The sequence below is a fragment of the Oncorhynchus keta genome, chromosome 17 (genome assembly GCF_023373465.1).
Source record: "Oncorhynchus keta strain PuntledgeMale-10-30-2019 chromosome 17, Oket_V2, whole genome shotgun sequence".
Lineage (NCBI taxonomy): Eukaryota > Metazoa > Chordata > Actinopteri > Salmoniformes > Salmonidae > Oncorhynchus > Oncorhynchus keta.
In genome coordinates, this window is record NC_068437.1 from 28,255,200 (window position 1) to 28,279,051 (window position 23,852).

Genomic DNA, 23,852 nt, shown 5'->3' on the forward strand with positions numbered 1-23,852 from the left:
CTTGATAAAGAGTGCAGTCCACACCTGAAAGGACAATAGATAAAGTGTCTACTTTAATGTAAATAAGGTTTCCATCCTATTGGGGACTATTCTCAAATCGGCATAAAGAAAAGTTGTGCATTTTCCCACCAGCGGTGTGTTTCCACCAAAAATACTTTAAAAAAATGTGAGTGATGACATAGTGCACATAAAATGTACTTTTTCGCTTAAGTTTTAATGTACCAAATAAACTCAGCAAAAAAAAGAAATGTCCTCTCACTGTCAACTGCGTTTATTTTCAGCAAACTTAACATAAATATTTGTATGAACATAACAAGATTCAACATCTGAGACATAAACTGAACAAGTTCCACAGACATGTGACTAACAGAAATTGAATAATGTGTCCCTGAACAAAGGTGGGATCAAAATCAAAAGTAACAGTCAGTATCTGGTGTGGCCACCAGCTGCATTAAGTACTGCAGTGCATCTCCTCCTCATTGACTGTACCAGACTTGCCAATTCTTACTGTGAAATGTTACCCCACTCTTCCACCAAGGCACCTGCGAGTTCCCGGACATTTCTGGGGGGGAATGGCCCCAGCCCTCACCCTCCGATACAACAGGTCCCAGACGTGCTCAATGGGATTGAGATCCGGGCTCTTCGCTGGCCATGGCAGAACACTGACATTCCTGTCTTGCAGGAAATCACACACAGAACAAGCAGTATGGCTGGTTGCATTGTCATGCTGGAGGGTCATGAGCCTGCACATGCAGGAAGGGTACCACATGAGGGAGGAGGATGTCTTCCCTGTAAAGCACAGCGTTGAGATTGCCTGCAATGACAACAAGCTCAGTCCGATGATACTGTAACACACCGCCCCAGACCATGACGGACCCTCCACTTCCAAATCGATCCCACTCCAGAGTACAGGCCTCGGTGTAACGCTCATTCCTTCGACGATAAACGCGAATCCGACCATCTCCCTGGTGAGACAAAACCGCGACTCGTCAGTGAAGAGCACTTTTTGCCAGTCCTGTTTGGTCCAGCGACTGTGGACAGTCTGAGCACTGCGAGAATGATCAGCTGTCCGTCCTGTCTCCCTATAGCGCTGTCTTAGGCGTCTCACAGTACGGACATTGCAATTTATTGCCCTGGAAACATTTGCAATCCTTATTGCCTCCTTGCAGTATGCCTAAGGCACGTTCACGCAGATGAGCAGGGACCCTGGGCATCTTTCCTTTGGTGTTTTTCAGTCAGTAGAAAGGCCTCTTTAGTGTCCTTAGTTTTCATAACTGTGACCATAATTGCCGACCGTCTGAAAGCTGTCTTAACGACAGTTCCACAGGTGCATGTTCATTAACTGTTTATGGTTCATTGAAGAAGCATGGGAAACAGTGTTTAAACCCTTTACAATGAAGATCTGTGAAGTTATTTGGATTTTTCGAATTATATTTGAAAGACAGGGTCCTGAAAAAGAGATGTTTCTTTTTTTGCTGAGTATATATATTTTTTATTTAACTAGGTCAGTTAAGAAAAAAATATTATTTACAATGACGGCCGACCCCGGCCAAACCCTAACGATGCATTGTGCGCCGCCCAATGGGACTTCCAATCACAGCCGAATGTGATACAGCCTGGAATCGAACCAGGGTCTATGCAGTGCCCTAAACAGCTGTGCAACTCAGGAGACCCAAGAAATCTAAATTTCAATAATGGATATTCTAAAGTTCAATGTGTTTCCATTGCATTTTCAACGCTAACAATGGTTTTGTCACAAAAACTGTTGCTGAACTAGAAAATGTGCCTACTCTGGTCTCTGCAAGTGTGCTGTAGCCAACAGCTCGCAGATACAGTGCGGGTAGGCTAGTCTACATGATGAGATTATTATTATTTATATTTTTATTTGTCAAATGGCAGTCAACCATTGATCATCATGTGAATGGCGCTCGTCTAGCGTAATAATCGACTACCGAACAGCTCCTTTTTTCATCTATTGCTGCTCATTGGACCCTATGGTCACTCGGCTACACAGCTGATGCCTGCTGGACTGTTCCTTAACACGGTACTTAATTTTGTTTATCTGTCGGCCCCAGCCTCAAACTCAGGCCCTGCGTGTAGCTAACTGACCCTCACTGCCCATTCATCGCCATTTACCCATTGTTGTTGTCTTAGCTGTTTACCCGTTGTTGTTGTCTTAGCTGTTTACCCGTTGTTGTTGTCTTAGCTGTTTACCCGTTGTTGTTGTCTTAGCTGTTTACCCGTTGTTGTTGTCTTAGCTGTTTACCCGTTGTTGTTGTCTTAGCTGTTTACCCGTTGTTGTCTCACCTGTTGTTGTCTTAGCTCTCCCAACCAACACATGTGATTGCTGTATGCCTCTCTCTAATGACAATATGCCTTGTATACTGTTGTTTAGGGCAGCTCTCATTCTTTTATTATACTGCGGAGCCCCTAGTCCTGCTCAACATGCCTCAGATAGCCCCCCTCTCCCACCCCCCACACATGCGAGATCGCACCTAGCTTAACTGGTGCCTCCAGAGATGCAACTTCTCTCATCATCACTCAATGCCTAGGTTTATCCCCACTGTACTCGCACTCCACCATACCCTTGTCTGTACGCTATGCCCTGAATCTATCCTACCATGCCCAGAAATCTGCTCCTTTGATTCTCTTTTCCCAAAGCACGAGACAACCAGTTATTATAGAGCCTTTAGCCGTACCCTCATCCTTCTCCTCCTCAATTCCTCTGGTGATGTAGAGGTTAACCTAGGCCTTGTGTGTCCCCAGGCGCTCTCATTTGCTAACTTCTGCAACCATAAAAGCCTTGGGTTCATGCATGTTAACATCAGAAGCCTCCTCCCTAAGTTTGCTTTATTCACTGCTTTAGCACACTCCGCCAACCCTGATGTCCTAGCCGTGTCTGAATCATGGCTTAGGAAGGCCACCAAAAATTCTGAAATTTCCATCCCCAATTACAACATTTTCCGTCAAGACAGAACTGCTAAAGGGGCGGAATTGCAATCTACTGTAGAGATAGCCTGCAGAGTTCTGTCATAATATTCAGGTCTATGCCCTAACAGTTCGAGCTTCTGCTTTTAAAAATCCATCTCTCCAGAAATAAGTCCCTCACCGTTACCGCTTGTTATAGACCCCCCTCAGCTCCCAGCCCTGGACACCATATGTGAATTGATTGCCCCCCATCTATCGTCAGAGTTCGTACTGCTAGGTGACCTGAATTGGGATATGCGTGACACCCCGGCCATCCTACAATCTAAGCTATATGCTCTCAATCTCAGACAAATTATCAAGGAACCTACCAGGTACAACCCCAAATCTGTAAACATGGGAACCCTCATATATATCAACCTGACCAACTTGCCCTCTGAATACACCTCTGCTGTCTTAAACCAAGATCTTAGTGATCACTGCCTCATTGCCTGCATCCGTTATGGGTCCGAGGTCAAACGACCACCCCTCATTACTGCCAAACACTCCCTAAAACACTTCTGTGAGCAGGCCTTTCTAATCGACCTGGCCCGGGTATCCAAAATCAAATCAAATCAAATTGATTTATATAGCCCTTGGTACATCAGCTGATATCTCAAAGTGCTGTACAGAAACCCAGCCTAAAACCCCAAACAGCAAGCAATGCAGGTGTAGAAGCACGGTGGCTAGGAAAAACTCCCTAGAAAGGCAAAAACCTAGGAAGAAACCTAGAGAGGAACCAGGCTATGTGGGGTGGCCAGTCCTCTTCTGGCTGTGCCGGGTGGAGATTATAACAGAACATGGCCAAGATTTTCAAATGTTCATAAATGACCAGCATGGTCGAATAATAATAAGGCAGAACAGTTGAAACTGGAGCAGCAGCACGGCCAGGTGGACTGGGGACAGCAAGGAGTCATCATGTCAGGTAGTCCTGGGGCATGGTCCTAGGGCTCAGGTCCTCAGAGAGAGAGAAAGAAAGAGAGAATTAGAGAGAGCACATGTGGGGTGGCCAGTCCTCTTCTGGCTGTGCCGGGTGGAGATTATAACAGAACATGGCCAAGATGTTCAAATGTTCATAAATGACGAGCATGGTCGAATAATAATAAGGCAGAACAGTTGAAACTGGAGCAGCAGCATGGCCAGGTGGACTGGAGACAGCAAGGAGTCATCATGTCAGGTAGTCCTGGGGCATGGTCCTAGGGCTCAGGTCCTCCAAGAGAGAGAGAAAGAAAGAGAGAAGGAGAGAATTAGAGAACGCACACTTAGATTCACACAGGACACCGAATAGGACAGGAGAAGTGCTCCAGATATAACAAACTGACCCTAGCCCCCCGACACATAAACTACTACAGCATAAATACTGGAGGCTGAGACAGGAGGGGTCAGGAGACACTGTGGCCCCATCCGAGGACACCCCCGGACAGGGCCAAACAGGAAGGATATAATCCTCCCACTTTGCTAAAGCACAGCCCCCACACCACGAGAGGGATATCTTATATCCCTCTAGTGGTATCCTCGAAGGATATTGTCCTGATCCCGTCAGTAGAGGATGCCTGGTTGTTCTTTAAAAGTGGTTCCCTCACCATCTTAAATAAGATTTCCCCTTTCACTCCAGACTTGACTGCCCTTGCCCAGCACAAAAACACCCTGTGGCGTACTGCACTAGCTCCAAATAGTCTTTGCGATATGCAACTTTTCAGAGAAGTCAGGAACCAATACACACAGTCAGTTAGGAAACCAAAGGCTAGCTTTTTCAATAAGACATTTGCATCCTGCAGCACTAATTCCCCCAAAATTTGGGACACTGTAAAGCCCATGGAAAATAAGAGTACCTCCTCCCAGCTGCCCACTGCACTGAGATTAGGAAACACTGTCACAACTGATAAATCCATGATAATTGAGAGTTTCAATAAGCATTTCTCTACAGCTGGACACGCTTTCCACCTGGCTACCCCAACCCCGGCCAACGGCTCTGCACATTTCACCGGTCATCCCGAAAGCCAACACCTCCTTTGGCTGCCTTTCCTTCCAATTCTCTGCTGCCAATGACTGGAACGAATTGCAAAAACTTAAAGACTTATATCTCCCTCACTAACTTTAAGGGTCAGCTGTCAGAGAAGCTTACCGATAGCTGCAGCTATACACAGCCCTTCTGTAAATAACCAATTTAACCAACTACCTACCTCATCCCCATATTTGTTTTTGTTTTTCTGCTCTTTTGCACACCAGCATTTCTATCTGCACATCTATCACTCCAGTGTAAATTGTAATTACTTCATCACTATTGGCCTATTTATTGCCTTACCTCCTTACTTCATGTGCACACACTGTATACATATTTTTCTATTGTGTTATTGACTGTACGTTTGGTTATCCCATGTGTAACTTTGTGTTGTTGTTGTTTTTGTCGCACTGCTTTGCTTTATCTTGGCCAGGTCGCAGTTGTAAATGAGAACTTGTTCTCAACTGGCCTACCTGGTTAAATAAAGGTGAAATAAAAATAATGTCACCAGAATCAAGACCCTTAATATTTATTGAAAAGGAGCTTCAACATCACCATGCACTTCACTACCCCTGCCAAGTTCATCATACCTTATTTCATCTGTAGCTTCAACATCACCATGCACCTCACTACCCTGCCAAGTTCATCATACCTTATTTCATCTGTAGCTTCAACATCACCATGCACCTCACTACCCTGCCAAGTTCATCATACCTTATTTCATCTGTAGCTTCAACATCACCATGCACTTCACTACCCTGCCAAGTTCATCATACCTTATTTCATCTGTAGCTTCAACATCACCATGCACTTCACTACTCTGCCAAGTTCATCATACCTTATTTGATCTGTAGCCTGATAAATTGCATTGTTTCCAGAGTGGTAGTAGTGGAAGGCCCACACACCATACACCATCGCGTGACTCCAAGTTTACTTCGATATGATATCAGGATATACGCATAAAGGAGTTTCCACCGCCATTTCTCATGTTATTATTTTACCAACACAAAAAAATCATGTCCAACAAGCAAATGATGATGGCATTCATACAATTGTACCTAAACTTAATTTTCCCTCAAAGCTGTAGTAAAAAATAATTATATGCTATGACTTTACTTGCACAAAAACTGTGGTTATAGGTAGGATCCTTGCCACATCCTAGCAATGGATAAAAAAATAACCTCCCTGACTGTGCAAATACATCATAAAGCCTACTATTTGAATTAAGTGATAATGCCCTCAAAGCCGGTGTTTGGGATGGGTGTTGTTAGGCCGAGGCGAAGTTGAGGGCTGGCAAACCATGCCAATATATCCTCCAAACACCGGCTTTGAGGGCATTATCACTTGTATCAGCATATTAAAATAATATTTGACATATTTTCATTAAAAAAACGTTATTTTGATGAATTTATGCATACTATTTCATCCTTCCACAAGATATAGTCCCGACACAAATCTAGGGTTGCTCCCCAAGCTGGCTGGTCGATCAGTTTTATTTTGGTTCAGTTTTATTTTTTATTTTAACCTTTATTTAACTCGGCAAGTCAGTTAAGAACAAATTCTTATTTACAGTGACAGCCTAGGAACAGTGGGTTAACTGCCTTGTTCAAGGGCAGAACAACAGATGTTTACCTTGTCAGCTCGGGGTTTCTGGCCCAATGCTCTAAACACTAGGATACCTGCCGCCAGAGATGCAAACCAGTCCTCAGTCTTTTTGTTCTGTATCTATGGACGACTGTTCATTCTAAATGTTCAATTGCCACACTGGCTGGCAACGTTATACCTTATTTTGCTAGCTAGCCAACTGCGGCTATCTTACAGTCACGTCAAAAAGCCTGAATAACAGCAAAGTAGCTGCATTTACATGTGTTTAAGCTGTTTTCTTTTGATATTTATTTGGATACATCCATATTTTACTTTAGGAAAAAAAATTGGCGTTGACTGATCAGATCAAATGATGCCATAAAGAGCTGTTGTGTTGAAACGCCTGATGTTTATTAACAGTGAGAATCGCAGAATGGTGAACTTAACTAAACGACGGAGAGTTTTGACTGTGATATTAGATTGCTTCTTGTGTAAATATTTTCTCTGTGGATTTGAATGATTTGAGCTAATGGTGCGCGATTTCGCCTGGCATAGAAAATGTTCTCACTCGTCAGGACACTGTTGTTCAGAGGAGCTAGCAAACATCACAGCTAACACAACCACTTCAAACTGAAGCTGGAAAGACTGCAAACTATCTGTCGTTTTTTTTACCTTTTTTAAATGTACATTTCTTTGTAAATATCCATAAAAATGATGCCAACTGATTCATGATTTTGACTGGCTGAGAAACACTGCATGCCTGTCTCATCCTGACACGCGCATTACTATAATGCAGCTGGAGATCGAATTTGAATATTGAAACAATGTTGCAAATGTCAGAGAGACAGACAACAACGTTTATATAAATCTCCGCTGTTGAAAACAAAATGGTTGTCTAAAAATAAATGTGAGATAATGTCTAGATGCTTTTGATAGAGGAGATCAAGTTTATAAATTGCCTGGCTGGGCAGATGAGACAGTGGATTGCGCAGTCAGATGGAACAGAGTAAATAGGCATTTTAATGTCATAGATTTAGTTGGTGGTAACTTGTGGAATAGACACCAGCTGGAATGCGGTTTTAACCAATCGTCATTCAGGATTAGACCCACCCGTTGTATAAAATGTTACATCTCTTCCTAGACGAGTTTCCTACTAGTAATTACCAGGTCGGAGAGCGTTTACATGTAATTTCCCCAGTCGTATATGGTAACTTCCCACTTGGTCATGAACGTGACACAAGTGTGGTACGCATGTGCAGTGTCGGCCATTTCCGGCCAGCTGAGCCAATCAGTGGCCTTTTGATTGTATGGCAGTGAATAGAGTTCATAATTAGCGTGGGGAAAGTGTTACCACCTCCAATTCTCAACTCTGGTTCGTGTCTTGGCGAAGATTTTGACCGCTGGTGCTGGATAAGGTGGGGATCAAGTGGTCCAAGCTGTTGCTAGTCTATCGATCTATTTTACACAAGGTATTATTTCCCTTGTAACTTTTAAACTGGAAATACGGAGCCATGGACAGACCCAGCCTCGAGAGACTGTTTTCAGCGTGTGACATTAACAGGTCTGGTGTGATTGAGTACGAAGACTTTACGGTTGTTTGTCGAGAACTCAATGTGCCTGACGACGAAATCAAAACTTTATTCAACAAATTCGGTACTAGTGCAGATGGATGTATCAATTACAGCAAGTTCTCCTCTCGGTTTCAAGAGGTTTCAGCAACGTTGGATTTCGCATCTTTTGGGGCTTCTCCTCAAAGTCAAGGGAGTCCTTGGGACGAGTTCCAGAGCAGGCTTGACGATGCAACAGGTCTCCTCTCGGGAAGGTCAGTATTTCTGTTGGTTGGTGGGTGTGAATAGTTTGACAAATGTGGACCTGCTCTGGTAGACTGCATGCAATATATAGATATTAGTTCATCCCCCAGATTTTTCGAAATATGTACAATTTAGAAATGACTTGTCCATCGTGTATTTCTTCTATTTCAGACTGTGTGATCAATTGGCTGAGTTGTACCGAGCCATTTACTCCACCTCAGAACCTCTCTTGTTGCAACATTATGAGGGACTTGTTGATGCTCTTGTCAGTGAGGGCAAGGAACGCAGACTTGAGAGTGAGCAGGTGGAAACCAGTTTCAGAAGGTAGAGATTCAGTCATAGCAGCATAACCTGTCAGATTCCACAAGGGGTTGAAGAAATAATCTACCAAATGTGTTACCTGAATATGTTATCTTCTCACTCGCATTAGGTTCCTAAGGAATGGACCATTTTCAGTTAATTTGATCATTTATCTGTCTGTTACTGGATACATATATCTAATGTTCATGTTGTGGGATATCATGCAACAATGATCCAATCAAGAGCATGGCTATGCTCTTAATCAGTTTACTTCTACAAATGTGAGTATTGATTGTGCCAGTAACCTATGCATCCCACAGTAAGCTGATCATCATCACACAATTGCATGTTTCCAACTACTGAATTCTAACCATAGATAGATAGATGGGGGGGTGAAGTGAAGTTGGTTTTGCGGTCCAGAGACTACATTTCACCCCAGCTGCCATTTCTCAAGTAGGTAGGACGTCTTAAATAAGTTGCTCTGCCTGATCTCCGTTATCTCCTTGTAAACTGAGATGTCCCTTCATAAGAGGCCTAAGAGGGTTTTATAAATAAGCATCAACCAGTGGGTCTTGTGACAGGTAGACAGATGACCAGTTTACATAGGAGTATGGAGTGCAGTGATGTGTCCTATTTTATTTAACTAAGCAAGTTGGTTAAGGCAGCAGGTAGCCTAGTGGTTAGAGCGTTGGGCCAGTAACCGAAAGGTTGCTGGATCGACTCCTCAAGCTGACAAGGTAAAACTCTGCTCTGCCCCTGAATAAGGCAGTTAACCCACTGTTCCTAGGCCGTCGTTGTACATTTTGTTTTATTTCACCTTTATTTAACCAGGTAGGCTAGTTGAGAACAAGTTCTCATTTGCAACTGTGACCTGGCCAAGATAAAGCATAGCAGTGTGAACAGAGAACACAGAGTTACACATGGAGTAAACAATAAACAAGTCAATAACACAGTAGGAAAAAAGTCCATATACATTGTGTGCAAACGGCATGAGGAGGTAGGCGAATAATTAAAATTTTGCAGCTTAACACTGGAGTGATAAATGATCAGATGGTCATGTACAGGTAGAGATATTGGTGTGCAAAAGAGCAGAAAAGTAAATAAATAAAAACAGTATGGGGATGAGGTAGGTAAAATTGGGTGGGCTATTTACCAATAGATTATGTACAGCTGCAGCGATCGGTTAGCTGCTCAGATAGCAGATGTTTGAAGTTGGTGAGGGAGATAAAAGTCTCCAACTTCAGCGATTTTTGCAATTTGTTCCAGTCACAGGCAGCAGAGAACTGGAACGAAAGGTGGCCAAATGAGGTGTTGGCTTTAGGGATGATCAGTGAGATACACCTGCTGGAGCATGTGCTACGGGTGGGTGTTGCCATCGTGACCAGTGAACTGAGATAAGGCTGAGCTTTACCTAGCATGGACTTGTAGATTACCTGGAGCCAGTGGGTCTGGCGACGAATATGTAGAGGGCCAGACGACTAGAGCATACAGGTCGCAGTGGTGGGTGGTATACGGTGCTTTAGTAACAAAACGGATGGTACTGTGATAAACTGCATCCAGTTTGTTGAGTAGAGTATTGGAAGCTGTTTTGTAAATGACATCGCCGAAGTCGAGGATCGGTAGGATAGTCAGTTTTACTAGGGTAAGTTTGGCGGCTTGAGTGAAAGAGGCTTTGTTGCGGAATAGAAAGCCCAATCTCGATTTGATTTTAGATTGGAGATGTTTGATATGAGTCTGGAAGGAGAGTTTACAGTCTTGCCAGACACCTAGGTACTTACAGATGTCCATCCACATATTCTAGGTCGGAACCATCCAGGGTGGTGATGCTAGTCGGGCGTGCGGGTGCAGGCAGCGAATGGTTGAAAAGCATGCATTTGGTTTTACTAGCATTTAAGAGCAGTTGGAGGCCACGGAAGGAGTGTTGTATGGCATTGAAGCTCGTTTGGAGGTTAGATAGCACAGTGTCCAAGGACGGGCTGGAAGTATGCAGAATGGTGTCGTCTGCGTAGAGGTGGATCAGGGAATCGCCCGCAGCAAGAGCAACATCATTGATATATACAGAGAAAAGAGTCGGCCCGAGAATTGAACCCTGTGGCACCCCCATAGAGACTGCTAGAGGACCGGACAGCATGCCCTCCGATTTGAGGGGCGGAGCTGTTGGCCAAGGTTGGAGTAGCCAGGAGGAAGGCATGGCCAGCCGTTGAGAAATGCTTGTTGAAGTTTTCGATAACATTGGATTTATCGGTGGCGACCGTGTTACCTAGCCTAAGTGCAGTGGGCAGCTGGGAGGAGGTGCTCTTGTTCTCCATGGACTAGTGTCCCAGAACTTTTTGGAGGTCATTTCTGCCTGAAGAAGCTGGCCTTTGCTTTCCTGACTGTGTGTATTGGTTCCTGACTTCCCTGAACAGTTGCATATCGCGGGGACGATTCGATGCTATTGCAGTCCGCCACAGGATGTTTTTGTGCTGGTCGAGGGCAGTCAGGTCTGGAGTGAACCAAGGGCTATATCTGTTCTTAGGTCTGCATTTTTTGGGATGGAGCGTGCTTATCTAAAATGGTGAGGAAGTTACTTTTAAAGAATGACCATGCATCCTCAACTGATGGGATGATGTCAATATCCTTCCAGGATACCCGGGCCAGGTCGACTAGAAAGGCCTACTCACAGGAGTGTTTTAGGGAGCGTTTGACAGTGATGAGGGGTGGTCGTTTGACTGCGGATCCGCAGCGGATACAGGCAATGAGGCAGTGATCGCTGAGATCCTGGTTGAAGACAGCGGAGGTGTATTTGGAGGGCCAGTTGGTCAGGATGACGTCTATGAGGGTGCCCTTGTTTACAGATTTAGGGTTATACCTGGTGGGTTCCTTGATGATTTGTGTGAGATTGAGGGCATCTAGCTTAGATTGTAGGACTGCCGGGGTGTTAAGCATATCCCAGTTTAGGTCCCCTAACAGAACAAACTCTGAAGCTAGATGGGGGGCGATCAATTCACAGATGGTGTCCAGGGCACAGCTGGGAGCTGAGGGGGGTCGGTAGCAGGCGGCAACAGTGAGACTTATTTCTGGAGAGAGTAATTTTTAAAATTAGTAGTTTGAATTGTTTGGGTATGAACCTGGAAAGTATGACATAGAGGACACCAAGTCTAGATTTAACCTTAGCCTGCAGTTTTGATATGTGCTGACTCATGACTGGCTGGACCAAGTGTTGTCACCTGATTATGACAGGACACATTTAACTGAGTAGTGAGTCCTGCCCACTCATAGTAGACTACTAGATGAAAACACATGGGCAATTGATACAAATGGACCAGATGTGGTTGAAACATAAAGGTCTACTTCTATGTGCTGTGTTGCTGTTTTTTGAAGCCTTGCAAACCAGATTTTCTGACTTTGGGTGGTTGTATTGCAATTGACGGCATCCAGGGCAGACATGTCAATGGTATGCATCTCTGTGTGCCGACAGAACAGAGGAGCTCAACACCAGTCAGTTGGCAGAGCTGGAGGAGGACATGCAGCAGCAGCTTTCCCGTGTAGTGGACAGGGTGAGAGAAGAGGTAGGTGACATTCTGAGGACTGAGTTGTCAGCGTAGTACAGTGCTAATTCACTCTGTAAAACTGTTAAAACAAACATGGCAAGCAAATAACTTGAGCTGAGTCATTAAGAATGCATTGAAAACATACCTTGAAATATATAAAGAATGAGAATTAAATAGGGTTTATTTAAGCAATAAGGCCTGAGGTGTGGTAAATGGCCAATATACCATGGTTAAGGGCTGTTCTTCTGCACGATGCAACGTGGAGTACTAGGACACAGCCCTTTGCCATATTGACCATATACCACAACCCCCCAAGGAGCCTTATTGCGACTATAAACTGGTTACCAATGTAATTAGAGCAGTAAATCTAAATGTTTTGTCATACCTGTGGTATACGGTCTGATATACCATACCATCAGAATTCAGGGCTCAAACAACCCAGGTTATAATGGGGCATGTGGTACACTACATGACCAAGTTTGTGGACACGTGCTGGTCAAACATCTCATTCCAAAGTCATGGGCATTAATTTGGAGTTTGCCCCCCCTTTGCTGCTATAACAGCCTCTGCCCTTCTAAGACTTAACACCAGACGTTGGAACATTGCTAGGGAGTTGCTTCCATTCATCCACAAGAGCATTAGTGAGGCACTGATGTTGGGTGATAAGACCTGGCTCGCAGTCGGTGTTACAGTTCATCCCAAAGGTGTTCGACGGGGTTGAGGTCAGGGCTCTGTGTAGGTCAGTCAAGTTCTTCCACACCAATCTCAACAAACTATTTCTGTATGGACCTCACTTTGTGCACAGGGGCATTGTCATGCTGAAACGGGAAAGGGCCTTCCCCAATCTGTTGCCACAAAGTTGGAAGCACAGAATCATCTAGAATGTCATAACATTAAGATTTCCCTTCACTGGAACTAAGGTGCCTACCAAAACCATGAACAACAGCTCCAAACCATTATTCTTCCACCAAACTTTACAGTTGGAACTGCATTAGGGCAGGTAGCGTTCTCCTGGCATTCGCTAAACCCATATTACTCCGTTGGACTGCCAGATGGTGAAGTGAGTCATCACTCTAAAGAACGCTTTTCCATTGCTTCAGTCCAATGGCGGCGAACTTTACACCAATCCAGCCGATGCTTGGCATTGCGCATGGCGATCTTAGGCTCGTGTGCGTCTGCTCGGCCATGGAAACCCATTTCATGACGCTCCCGGCAAACAGTTAATGTGCTGACGTTGCTTCCAGAGGTAGTTTGGAACTCTGTAGTGAGTGTTGCAACCGAGGACAGACTATTTTTTACGTGCTATGCACTGTGGTCCCATTCTGTGAGCTTGTGTGGCTTACCACTTTGCGGCTGAGCAGTTGTTGCTCCTAGACGTTTCCACTTCACAATAACAGCGCTTACAATTGACCGGGGTAGCTCTAGCAGGGCAAAATTTGATGAACTGACTTGTTGGAAAGGTAGCATCCTATGACGGTGCCACAATGAATGTCACTGAGCTCTTCAATAAACCATTCTCCTGCCAATGTGTGTCTATGGAGATTGCATGGCTGTGTGCTCGATTTTTATACACCTGTTGGCAAAGGTTGTGGCTGAAATAGCCGAATCCACTAATTTGAAGTGGTGTCCTTTTTGTGTATATACAGTGCATTCGGAAGGTATTCAGACCCCATGACTATTTCCACATTTTATGCTGCAGCCTCATTTATAAAATTGATTAAATAAAACATTTTCCTCAATTTACACACAATATCCCATAATGACAAAGCACAAACAGGTTTTTGAAATTTGAGCAAATGTATGAAATTAAAACGGATACTTTGATTTACATAAGTAATCAGACTCTTTACTATGAGACTCGAAATTGAGCTCAGGTGCATCCTGTTTTCATTGATCATCCTTGAGATGTTTCTACAACTTGATTGGACATGATTTGGAAAGGCACACAACTCTAAGGTCCCACAGCTGACGGTGCATATCTGAGCAAAAACCAAGCCATGAGGTCGACGGAATTGTCCGTGGAGCTCCGAGACAGGATTGTGTGTGATTTGGGGAAGGGTACCAACACATTTCTGCAACATTGGAAGGTCCCCAAGAACACAGTGGCCATCATTCTTAAATGAAAGTTTGGAACCACCAACACTTTTCCTAGAGCTGGCCGCCAGGCCAAACTGAGCAATCTGGGGAGAAGGGCCTTGGTCAGGGAGGTGACCGATGGTCACTCTGACAGAGCTCCAGAGTTCCTCTGTGGAGATGGGAGAACCTTCCAGAAGGACAACCATCTCTGCAGCACTCCACCAATCAGGCCTTTATGGTAGAGTGGCCAGATGGAAGCCACTCTTCAGTAAAAGGCACATGACAGCCTTCTTGGAGTTTGCCAAAAGTTAACTAAAGGACTCTACGACCATGAGAAACACGATTCTTGAAGCCAAGATTGAACTCTTTGGAGGAAACCTGGTACCATCCATCATGCTGTGGGGATGTTATTTTCAGCGGCAGGAACTGTGAGTATCGTCAGGATCGAGAGGGAAAATGAACGGAGCATGAAGGATAACTTCAAACTAGGGGTATAGGTTCACCTTCAACAGGACAGTGACTCTAAGCACACAGCCAAGACACAACAGTAGTGGCTTTGGGACAAGTGTCTGAATGTCCTTGAGTGGCCCAGCCAGAGCCCGGACTTGAACCCAATCGAACATCTCTGGAGAGAATTAAAATAGTTGTGCAGCGACACTCCCCATCCAACATGACAGCTTGAGACGATCTGCAGAGAAGAATGGGCGAAACTCCCCAAATACAGGTGTGCCATACTTGTAGCATCATACCCAAAAAAGTTTCCTAGGATGTCAAAGGTGCTTCAACAAAGCACTGACTGAAGGGTCTTTTTAATCAAGTTGCAAAAATACCTACATCTGTTTTTGCTTTGTCATTATGGGGCATTGTGTAGCTTGATGGGAAAGCGATTTTAATCGATTTTAGAATAATGCTGTAATGTAACTATGTAAAAGTAAATGGGTCTGAATACTTTCCAATTGCACTAAAGTGAAAGGGAGAATGTCCACTAAGTGTTATACTGCTCCCACCTAGACCTGTTTTATGAACAACCATATTACAGATCAGATCGCATTCACACATCTCCAGAAGTTGCATAGCATGCACTCCACATTGTAACCATAGAACCAGGAGGGTACATTTAAATAATATTGTTTGTAATAGAATTAAATTAAAACAAATGTAATATCATAACTATAATTAAGACAGGCATGGCTGTTGAACCAGGGGAGGGTTTGTGTTTTGAACATATGAAACGTAAAACAAGCCATTTTTACACGTCACTTACGAGGTTCAACGGTATTCACCAAGGTTCTCATCGCTGGTTTCATGATGGGCATGGACACGTAGCCTCCATCATGGAGGGGGATTTACGCATGGCCAAAATGGGACCTGCATGGCTAAAATTGGTGGCCTGCCTACGATGCATACATAAAAAGGGAACGTCAACTCACTGTTTTACTCCTCAAATTGTTGCTTTGTCACTATGGGGTGTTGTGTGTAGATTGAAGGGGGGGAAAACATTCATCCATTTTAGATTAAGGCTGTAACACAAAATGTGGAAAAAGTCAAGGTCTCAATAGTTTCTGAATGTATAGTTGTTGGAAATAAAGATTAAACAGTTTAATTCAAGAGCGAGGCCAGAGACACTCCTTTCTGCACCATTCCTCTTTGCCTCTGCACAGGTGTTTATCCTCATATGGTAGAGAGAGAACAGCAAGCTCAAACTCTTACAAAAGCCCCTCCTATATAGTTTTATGAAAGCCCCTTTTTTTTGTCCAGGGCCAATGAGTAAAGTTCTCTCCTTGGGTTTCATGTCTGTAGGAGCGTAAGAAAATGGAGGGAGTCGTGGATACACTCCAGAGAAGGCATGATAATGAAGTGGCAGATCTACATACTGCTGTGGACAGGTTGTTGAAGGTAGGTGTCATTCCTTTTGAAACTGTTTTTTATATTTTCCAGTCTTATCCTTTTACACTTCTCTATTTACCTTATCTTAAGTGTGAATGTGATTTCAGGTGACGCATAATCACATTTATGATTCATGTGAAATAAATGGAAACATTTTCATTTTAGTGCCAAGATGAATCTGAACTCAACAATTCCAGGCAGGATGTTGACAAACTACACCACGAAATATGTGAACTGACTCTGGTACGTTGGATCAATTCAAGATGGACAACTATCTTGAGTTCCATTGACATTATTTCTTGTACACTTTCCAGTAATGTTCTCCATGCTCTCCTCAGGAAAATGAGCAGTTACGGACTTCGCTCGTCAAAGCTCAGACAAACATCTCCATTCTGCAGGTAGAGATGGACAAGCTGAAGAACATTTATGCAGACCAGAAACTTCAACATGAGAGGTGAGATCAGACTTCATTCTCAGGTCAAATGGATCAAGTCCAACTCTGTTGATTACAGGGCACAAATGTTGCATTTGTCAATTTGTTTTCACAGAGAAAGTGATGACCTGAAAAAGATGGTTATAGAATACCAGTCCTACTCCAGTCACATTGAAATACTCCAGTAAGTCTGTCTGATCCGATTGTTGGTTAGTATGCCCTTTCATGACGATTGTTTTTGCTGTATTGAAGTCAAGCATGGCTTTGAGTCATGCATGAACATCCGTGCAGTGCACATCTTATGCTCATTGTTAATGAAAGGTGACAGGCTAAAACATTAGTAAAGCATATGACGTGTTCTCCACATTGACTCCTTCCTATTAGGGTCATGAACAAAAAGCTGTATGACAGCAATGATGACTTGCACTCTGCATTAATCAACGATGTGGCATCAAGTAAGAGGGTAAGTCTTGGTTGTTTTCACTGAAGGTAGACTCACATTTCCCTTATATTTTTTATTTTATATAGCATTGATAACACACTGCTTTAGTTTCTCTTTGTTTACAAAAGTGTTACAAATCTCCCCACAGCTATCCCCCGACAATGAAATCGCTGCTCGAAGAATGAAGCCAGTTCGACAAAGCACACTTATAAAGTACACATACTATATTGTTATCCTAGAAATCTGGACCTATTGATTGATGTGAATTGACCACTTAACTCGTGTTTATTTGTTCATTATTTTTGGTCCAGTTCAGGGGGAGAGAACACAGCTGTGGACTCCAGTAAAAGGACCTACTCCCATGTAGCCAGCTGGGCTGATAGATACCTGGACAGTGGTGTGTCCCTGCCTATGGACGCTGAAAGCTTAGGCAGCGAGTCTGACAGTGACGTCTCAACAGAAACCGTACACCAGAGTTATTCATATGTGCCCTCAGACATTGAGGTAAGGGCAACTATTTGTATTAGTATGTGTCACATGCTAATACATGAATTTACCCATTTCTGCACCAGATATCAGACGTGAAATCAGAAGTAAGTCGGGCAACACTGTCTGTATCTCCCAGAAAAGCTCTCGTTATTGCTTCGTCCATCCGGAGACGCTTGTCTGCTTTCCCCATAAAGGTAAGGCAATGAGCTGAGATTCCTTAAGACATTTGTATTGGGAGACTTATGTGGAATTGGCATATGCAGCTTGCATATCTGTATTATTCATCATAACTATGTGATGCTACTTGGTCCTCAGCCAACCGAAGCAGACATTGTTGACACTGGTGGCCCTGCTCCCATGTACCGGTTAGTTTTGGCGGGAGATGCAGGATCAGGGAAGTCCAGCTTTCTATTGAGGTTGAGTCTCAATGAGTTCAGGGGAGACATTCAGACGACTTTGGGTAAGTACAATTTTGTAATGTTATAATTAATGCAGAAAGTGCATTGCCCTTACCATTACATAATGTTGTTCTTAGGAGTTGATTTCCAAATCAAGAAGATGTTGGTGGATGGAGAAAAAACTAACCTCCAGATATGGGATACTGCAGGACAAGAGAGGTATGTTTGTGTACATTTACATTCTAAAAGCCTTGGTTACAGTCCTTATGGTCTTCTAATTAAACAAATTCTGGACTGACTTAAAATAGTCATACCATTTAGTTGAGCTGCCAAGCAAAAAATAAATACCTCTTGCTGTGGCTTCTGCATTGACATACTAAAGTCAATCACCACCTTCCGGAGACACCTGAAACCCCACCTCTTTAAGGAATACCTAGGATAGGATAAGTAATCCTTCTCACCCCCCTTTAAGATTTAGATGCACTATTGTAAAGTGACTATTCTACTGGATGTCATAAGGTGAATGCACCAATTTGTAAGTCGCTGGATAAGAGCGTCTGCTAAATGTAAAAGCCTTAAAGGTGTGGTCCCATAATGTGTCCGTTATTCTGAAGTGCTGCACAGATTCCAAAAGATCATGTAATGTCAATAGCAAAATGGGATTTCCCTGTTCCTGTAGGTTCCGCAGTATTGCCAGGTCTTACTTCCGTAAAGCCCATGGAGTCTTACTGCTGTATGATGTCACTTCTGAGAGCAGCTTCCTTAATGTCAGAGAGTGGATGGGAGAGATTCAGGTACCAGTCACAGTTGAGGGGTTTAATGGTCCATGGGATTTAAATAACTTGGAATGGATTCCAAAATATTTACTAAACGGGTGTGTTATAGGCAGAATTTATTTTGATGGCGTAACGGTATGACAACTCTGGGCTTTATCACGGCTTTCAGCAACTTAAAGAACAAACTGCCCTTGTTACCCCAGGAATCTAGGGATGAGCAACTCCCAATGTGTGTGATTGGGAACAAAGTGGACCTGCGGGAAGATGGACCGGAGGGAAGCTGTGTCAGCACTGTCGACGGGGAAAGGCTGGCTAGTGTACAAGCTCTCTTTACCAGTCAAAATAAGATTTATGGGTCTATCAACTAAATATTAATCACAATATTACCATATGTTTCAGACATACAATGCCCTGTTCTGTGAAACTAGTGCCAAAGCTGGAACTAATGTAGTGGAGGCAGTACTTCACCTGGCAAGGTAAGAATTTTAAACCCCCTTCCCATCCACTTCCCTACCGTGAATACCTAAACTTTAACTAAGAACTTTCCTCCCCAACAGAGAAGTTAAGAAAAATGTGCAACTGAGACGGCAATCAGAATCACATGTGAAGTTGAGTTTAAGTGGTCCAAAGAAAGCTAACTGCTGCAGAGTATAACCATGGAGATTCATCACCAGAGGGAAATGCATCTGACTGGAGTCTATTTTAGCACCACGGCGTACCTAAATATGTATAACAGAGGTGACTGTAAAGTTAGCTAAATATGTCTAATTCGTATTTGAATCTACATAGTCCGATCTTTAGCAATAGTCAACTCCTGAATTAGTTCTGGAATCACCTGAACGTATTATAAAGGGGATTGTTGTACATCTCTCAGGAATTGACATTGAAAAGCAGTTAAGTTTTAGCTCAGTCTAAAGACTGCTGTGGTTAGAAACATGCAGAAATCAATCATGATCACATTTTACATTGGTGCTTTATTTCATGATTGCTAATTGTATTTTTATTGATTAAAGTTTCTGTACAGGTGTGAATTATAATTTGTTACAATAAATCATTTAATTTACTTCATCAGCACTGTATATGACAATCCTTAATATAAAAAGAACAAAACCACTAGTTGCATTATTTAAAATCTAGGAGGGAATACAAAAATACAGGATTGTTGTGGAGTCTGAATTTCTTGTTCTTTACATTGTAAATACTGATTTAACATTAGACCTTTTGAAATAGGCTTAAGCATTAGTCATTCAAAACCATTAATTTCGCAAACTACAGTACAACCACCAAAAATTAAACTGGTTTTGTACCCCAGAGCATGGGACAAAAAAAACAACCTAATCAATAGGTAACATCTTGATATTTGAGAATTGTAGTTTGGGTTCTGTATCCTGCTGCTATTTGGCTTTCTCATCACTTGGCTTTGGGTCACTGGCTTTTTTCTGCTTCTGTTGCATTATCTCTGCATCCCTAAGGAAGACAAACAAAAGAAATGAGTGGTCAGACTGAACCGAAGGTATCAGTCTGTCAATGTCATGTTTGGAAAATGTCCAAGCTCTACAAGACAATGTTTAATAAAATGATTAATGTACTTCGTTGTCCATGCAGTTTGTCCTTTTGCAGATATGAGACATCCACCGGAAAATATTACATTGAAAAGTTAAAGTACTAGTAGTAGTGTTTAATATCACCTGAAGCCTGTGCAGAACCATGTAAATAGGTGCAAGTATGCATGAGTCTCGTGCACATGCTTCAGGTGATACATCAATGCACTACCAGCGCTTTGATAAGTTGATGTAATTATACTTTCCTGTGGATATAGTCTCACATTCCAACCTGTAGAAGGACCATCCGCACAGACAACCGGTAGTGATTTTATTCAGCATTCTTGCTTGTGAAGGTTGAACTTTACTGATGCAAACGTTAACTTCAGCCCGACAATTCAACATCTGGTCTTCAGGCTTGTCTTAACTGTGGACAACTCCTTACTATATACCAGGAAAACATCCTAATAGCCAATCTAGTTAGAATTGACTTTGTTGCGCATGACTTACCTCAGCTTTCTCGCAGCTGCAGACATGCCATCATCTGCCTTCTTTCCCTTGTCATTCCCTTGCTTTTTGGCATTTTTAGCACGAGCAAGGTCACGCTGATTTCCCCCTGAGAAAATCAATTTGAGTGTACTGTCAATTTAAGTTGCTGAGTAGTGAGTACACAGCTAGCTACAGTTGAAGTTTACATACACTTGGTTGGAGTCCTTAACTCGTTTTACAACCACTCCAAATGTCTTGTTAAACTATAGTTTTGGAAAGTCAGTTCGGACATCTACTTCGTGCATGACATGTCATTTTTCCAACAATTGAGATTTCACTCACAATTCCAGTGGGTCAGAAGTTTACAGACACCAAGTTGACTGTGCCTTTTAAACAGCTTGGAAAATTCCAGAAAACAATCATGGCTTTAGAAGCTTTGATAGGCGTCAATTGGAGGTGGATGTATTTCAAGGGCTACCTTCAAACTCAGTACCGCTACGCTTGACATGGGAAAATTAAAAGTAATCAGCCAAGAAAATTGCTGACCTCCACAAGTCTGGTTCATCCTTGGGAGCAATTTCCAAATGCCTGAAGGTACCGCGTTCATCTGTACAAACACCATGGCACCATGCAGCCGTCATACCGCTCAGGAAGGAGACACGTTCTGTCTCCAAGAGATGAACGTACTTTGGTGTGAAAAGTGCAAAGGACCTTGTGAAGATGCTGGAGGAAATGGGTACAGAAGTGTCTATCCACAGTAAAACGAGTCCTAATCGACAACCTGAAAGGCCGCTCAGCAAGGAAGCCACTGCTCCAAAACCACAAAAAGAGCCAGACCACAGTTTGCAACTGCACATGAGGACAATAGAACTAAAATATAACTGTTTGGCCATAATGACCATTGTTGTATTTGGGGGGAAACGGGATGCTTGCAAGCTGAAGAACACCATCCCAACCGTGAAGCATGGGGGTGGCAGCATGTTGTGGGGGTGCTTTGCTGCAGGAGGGACTGGTACACTAGACAAAATAGATGGCATCATGAGGAAAGAATTGATCAATTGAATCAACATCAAGACAGTCAGGAAGTTAAAGCTTGGTTGCAAATGTGTCTTCCAAACGGACAATGACCCCAAGCATACTTCCAAAGTTGTGGCAAAATGGCTTAAGGACTAATTCGAGGTATTGGAGTGGCCATCAAAACCCGGACCTCAATCCTGTAGAAAATGTGTGGGCAGAACTGAAAAAGCGTGTGCGAGCAAGGAGGCCTACAAACCCGACTCAGTTACACCAGCTCTGTCAAGAGAAATGGGCAAAAATTCACCCAACTTCTTGTGGGAAGCTTGTGGAAGGCTACCTGACACGTTTGATCCAAGTTAAACAATTTGAAGGCAATACTACCAAATACTAATTGAGTGTATGTAAACTTCTGACCCACTGGGAATGTGGTGAAAGAAAAGCTGAAATAAATGACATTCCACATTCTTAAAATATAGTGGTGATTCTAACTGGCCTAAGACAGGGATTTTTACTAGGATTTAATGTCAGGAATTGTGAAACTGAGTTTAAACGTATTTGGCTAAGGTGTTTACTCAGCAACTCAAAGCATTACATGCCCACTACGCCCGGCATATGCGTATTTTGTCCATCCACACCAGATTCAAATCAGGACATGCTGGTTGAAATATCAACTCTTAACCAACGAATTTACATTCTGGTGACAGGTCGAAATACATGAATCATTCATACAGTTTGTAGAAACTTAACCATTTTATGTGGATTATATATAGGAGTAGAGAACATGATTGTGTGACCCAAAGATCCAGGAAAATGACCTTGTGCTTCTCAGGTAAAATAACACAATGCAACAGCAAGCTAGCTGAATGTTTCATGTGTTTCGACCTGTCTCCAAACTAATATAGCTGTGGTTCAGAGTTCGTTTTGATATTTAAACCTGCATGTCCATATCGCGTCTGGTGTGAATGTACAAAATCAACATGTGGACAGGCGCGTGCGTAGTCTGGACAGCATGTACATTTCTTAGTGGCAAGCCAGTGCCTCCTACAACTATGTACGTTGACGGTTTGGTAGCTAACCTAATAGTTAATATAAATAAATGTTTATTGTGCTTGGCACTTGAGGGTTTAACTTACTAGGCAGCTAACGACCAAATATTTATATACATATTCTACTAGCAACAGTATGTGTAGCTAGCATGCTAACGTTAGCTTGTTACCTACACATCAGGGGTGGGTAAAATCTGTGGAACGTTCCAACAAGAAGTTTCCAAAAACGAGGTTGCCAACAAACAACGCATACAACGTAGCATGACCAATTCACCTAACTAGCTGCCGAATAGCCATCAACTCGACACGTATGCCAAACGTATGCGTTTGTTGGCAACCTTGTTATTTACATCGTTTTTGGTACCGATTCCTGTTGGAACGTTTCACATACCCCTCAAATTAGAGCCTTGTTATCAGGTAATAAATGGGAAAAGTATGCCAACTTCAAAACCATGTTCGACTAGCTAACGTTTGACTTAAAAATTTCAAACATAGCTATTTAGTCACGTTGTCTGATGGCATTGCTTGACAGGCCAAGAAAGTGAGATGCGTAGCTAGCCAAACTACCAACAGACAACGTTAGCCAAGTAACACAATCATTTAAAAAATATAATTATCATCGGATATACTCACTTGTCATTTTGTTTATGGTTTGTAGCTGACGGTGTGGAGAAGGATGCCAATCAACCAAGCCTGGCAGCTGTGCACCGACAATATTTGATGTTCGTCACGGCAGTTGAACGCGTTGATACGCGACATCGCGAGAGTAGCTACTTCTTTGAGGTTTAACGGTGGTTGGCATCGAATGTTTCATTACTGCCACCTACTAGACTGGAGTACAACTCCCTTATACTTTGCTTAAAAAATATATGAACAAATACCCTACTATCTAACACTACACTCACAAAAAAAATAACACCACCCTACTCCACTATTTAAATGTATTTAGTCCTACCTCGGGTCCACATCTTGAAAGGATGGGACACCAACACTTGGCACAATCCTGTAACTCTTCTGATGTCAAGTCTCTCACACCCAAATACCTCTCTGCAGCTGCCACCACA

The 23,852-nt window shown here is 43.0% G+C and overlaps 1 protein-coding gene and 1 pseudogene across 3 annotated transcripts; one reads left to right on the forward strand and one right to left on the reverse strand.

Annotated features, from left to right (window-relative positions):
* The first annotated feature begins 7,837 nt into the window (after positions 1-7,837).
* LOC118396745 (ras and EF-hand domain-containing protein-like) lies at positions 7,838-19,763 on the forward strand. 2 transcript variants are annotated; one of them, XM_035791142.2, is made up of 17 exons: positions 7,838-8,372; positions 8,533-8,685; positions 12,122-12,212; positions 16,071-16,166; positions 16,323-16,400; positions 16,496-16,611; positions 16,706-16,774; positions 16,975-17,053; positions 17,181-17,245; positions 17,344-17,536; positions 17,605-17,715; positions 17,837-17,981; positions 18,057-18,138; positions 18,599-18,713; positions 18,899-19,012; positions 19,095-19,171; positions 19,253-19,763. In XM_035791142.2, the coding sequence occupies exons 1-17, from the start codon at positions 8,062-8,064 to the stop codon at positions 19,347-19,349; spliced, it is 1,992 nt and encodes a 663-aa protein (XP_035647035.1). In that variant the 5' UTR covers positions 7,838-8,061; the 3' UTR covers positions 19,350-19,763. The 2 variants fall into 2 exon arrangements, with proteins under 2 accessions (XP_035647035.1, XP_035647036.1); XM_035791143.2 differs by having other exon boundaries at positions 17,344-17,497.
* On the reverse strand, positions 19,650-23,562 carry LOC118396746 (small EDRK-rich factor 2-like; annotated as a pseudogene). The gene is made up of 3 exons (XR_008066429.1): positions 23,422-23,562; positions 20,747-20,852; positions 19,650-20,162 (listed from the first exon to the last, which is right to left on the reverse strand). The product of XR_008066429.1 is annotated as a small EDRK-rich factor 2-like (transcript).
* Positions 23,563-23,852: the final 290 nt, after the last annotated feature.

Bases quoted from the DNA above. Each gene is read 5' to 3' on its own strand.
- LOC118396745 (XM_035791142.2), top strand. From the start codon at position 8,062: ATGGACAGACCCAGCCTCGAGAGACTGTTTTCAGCGTGTGACATTAAC. The intron at 17,982-18,056 runs GTAAGTACAATT...TGTTGTTCTTAG, and splicing joins AGACATTCAGACGACTTTGG to GAGTTGATTTCCAAATCAAG. The intron at 19,013-19,094 runs GTACAAGCTCTC...CATATGTTTCAG, and splicing joins ACGGGGAAAGGCTGGCTAGT to ACATACAATGCCCTGTTCTG.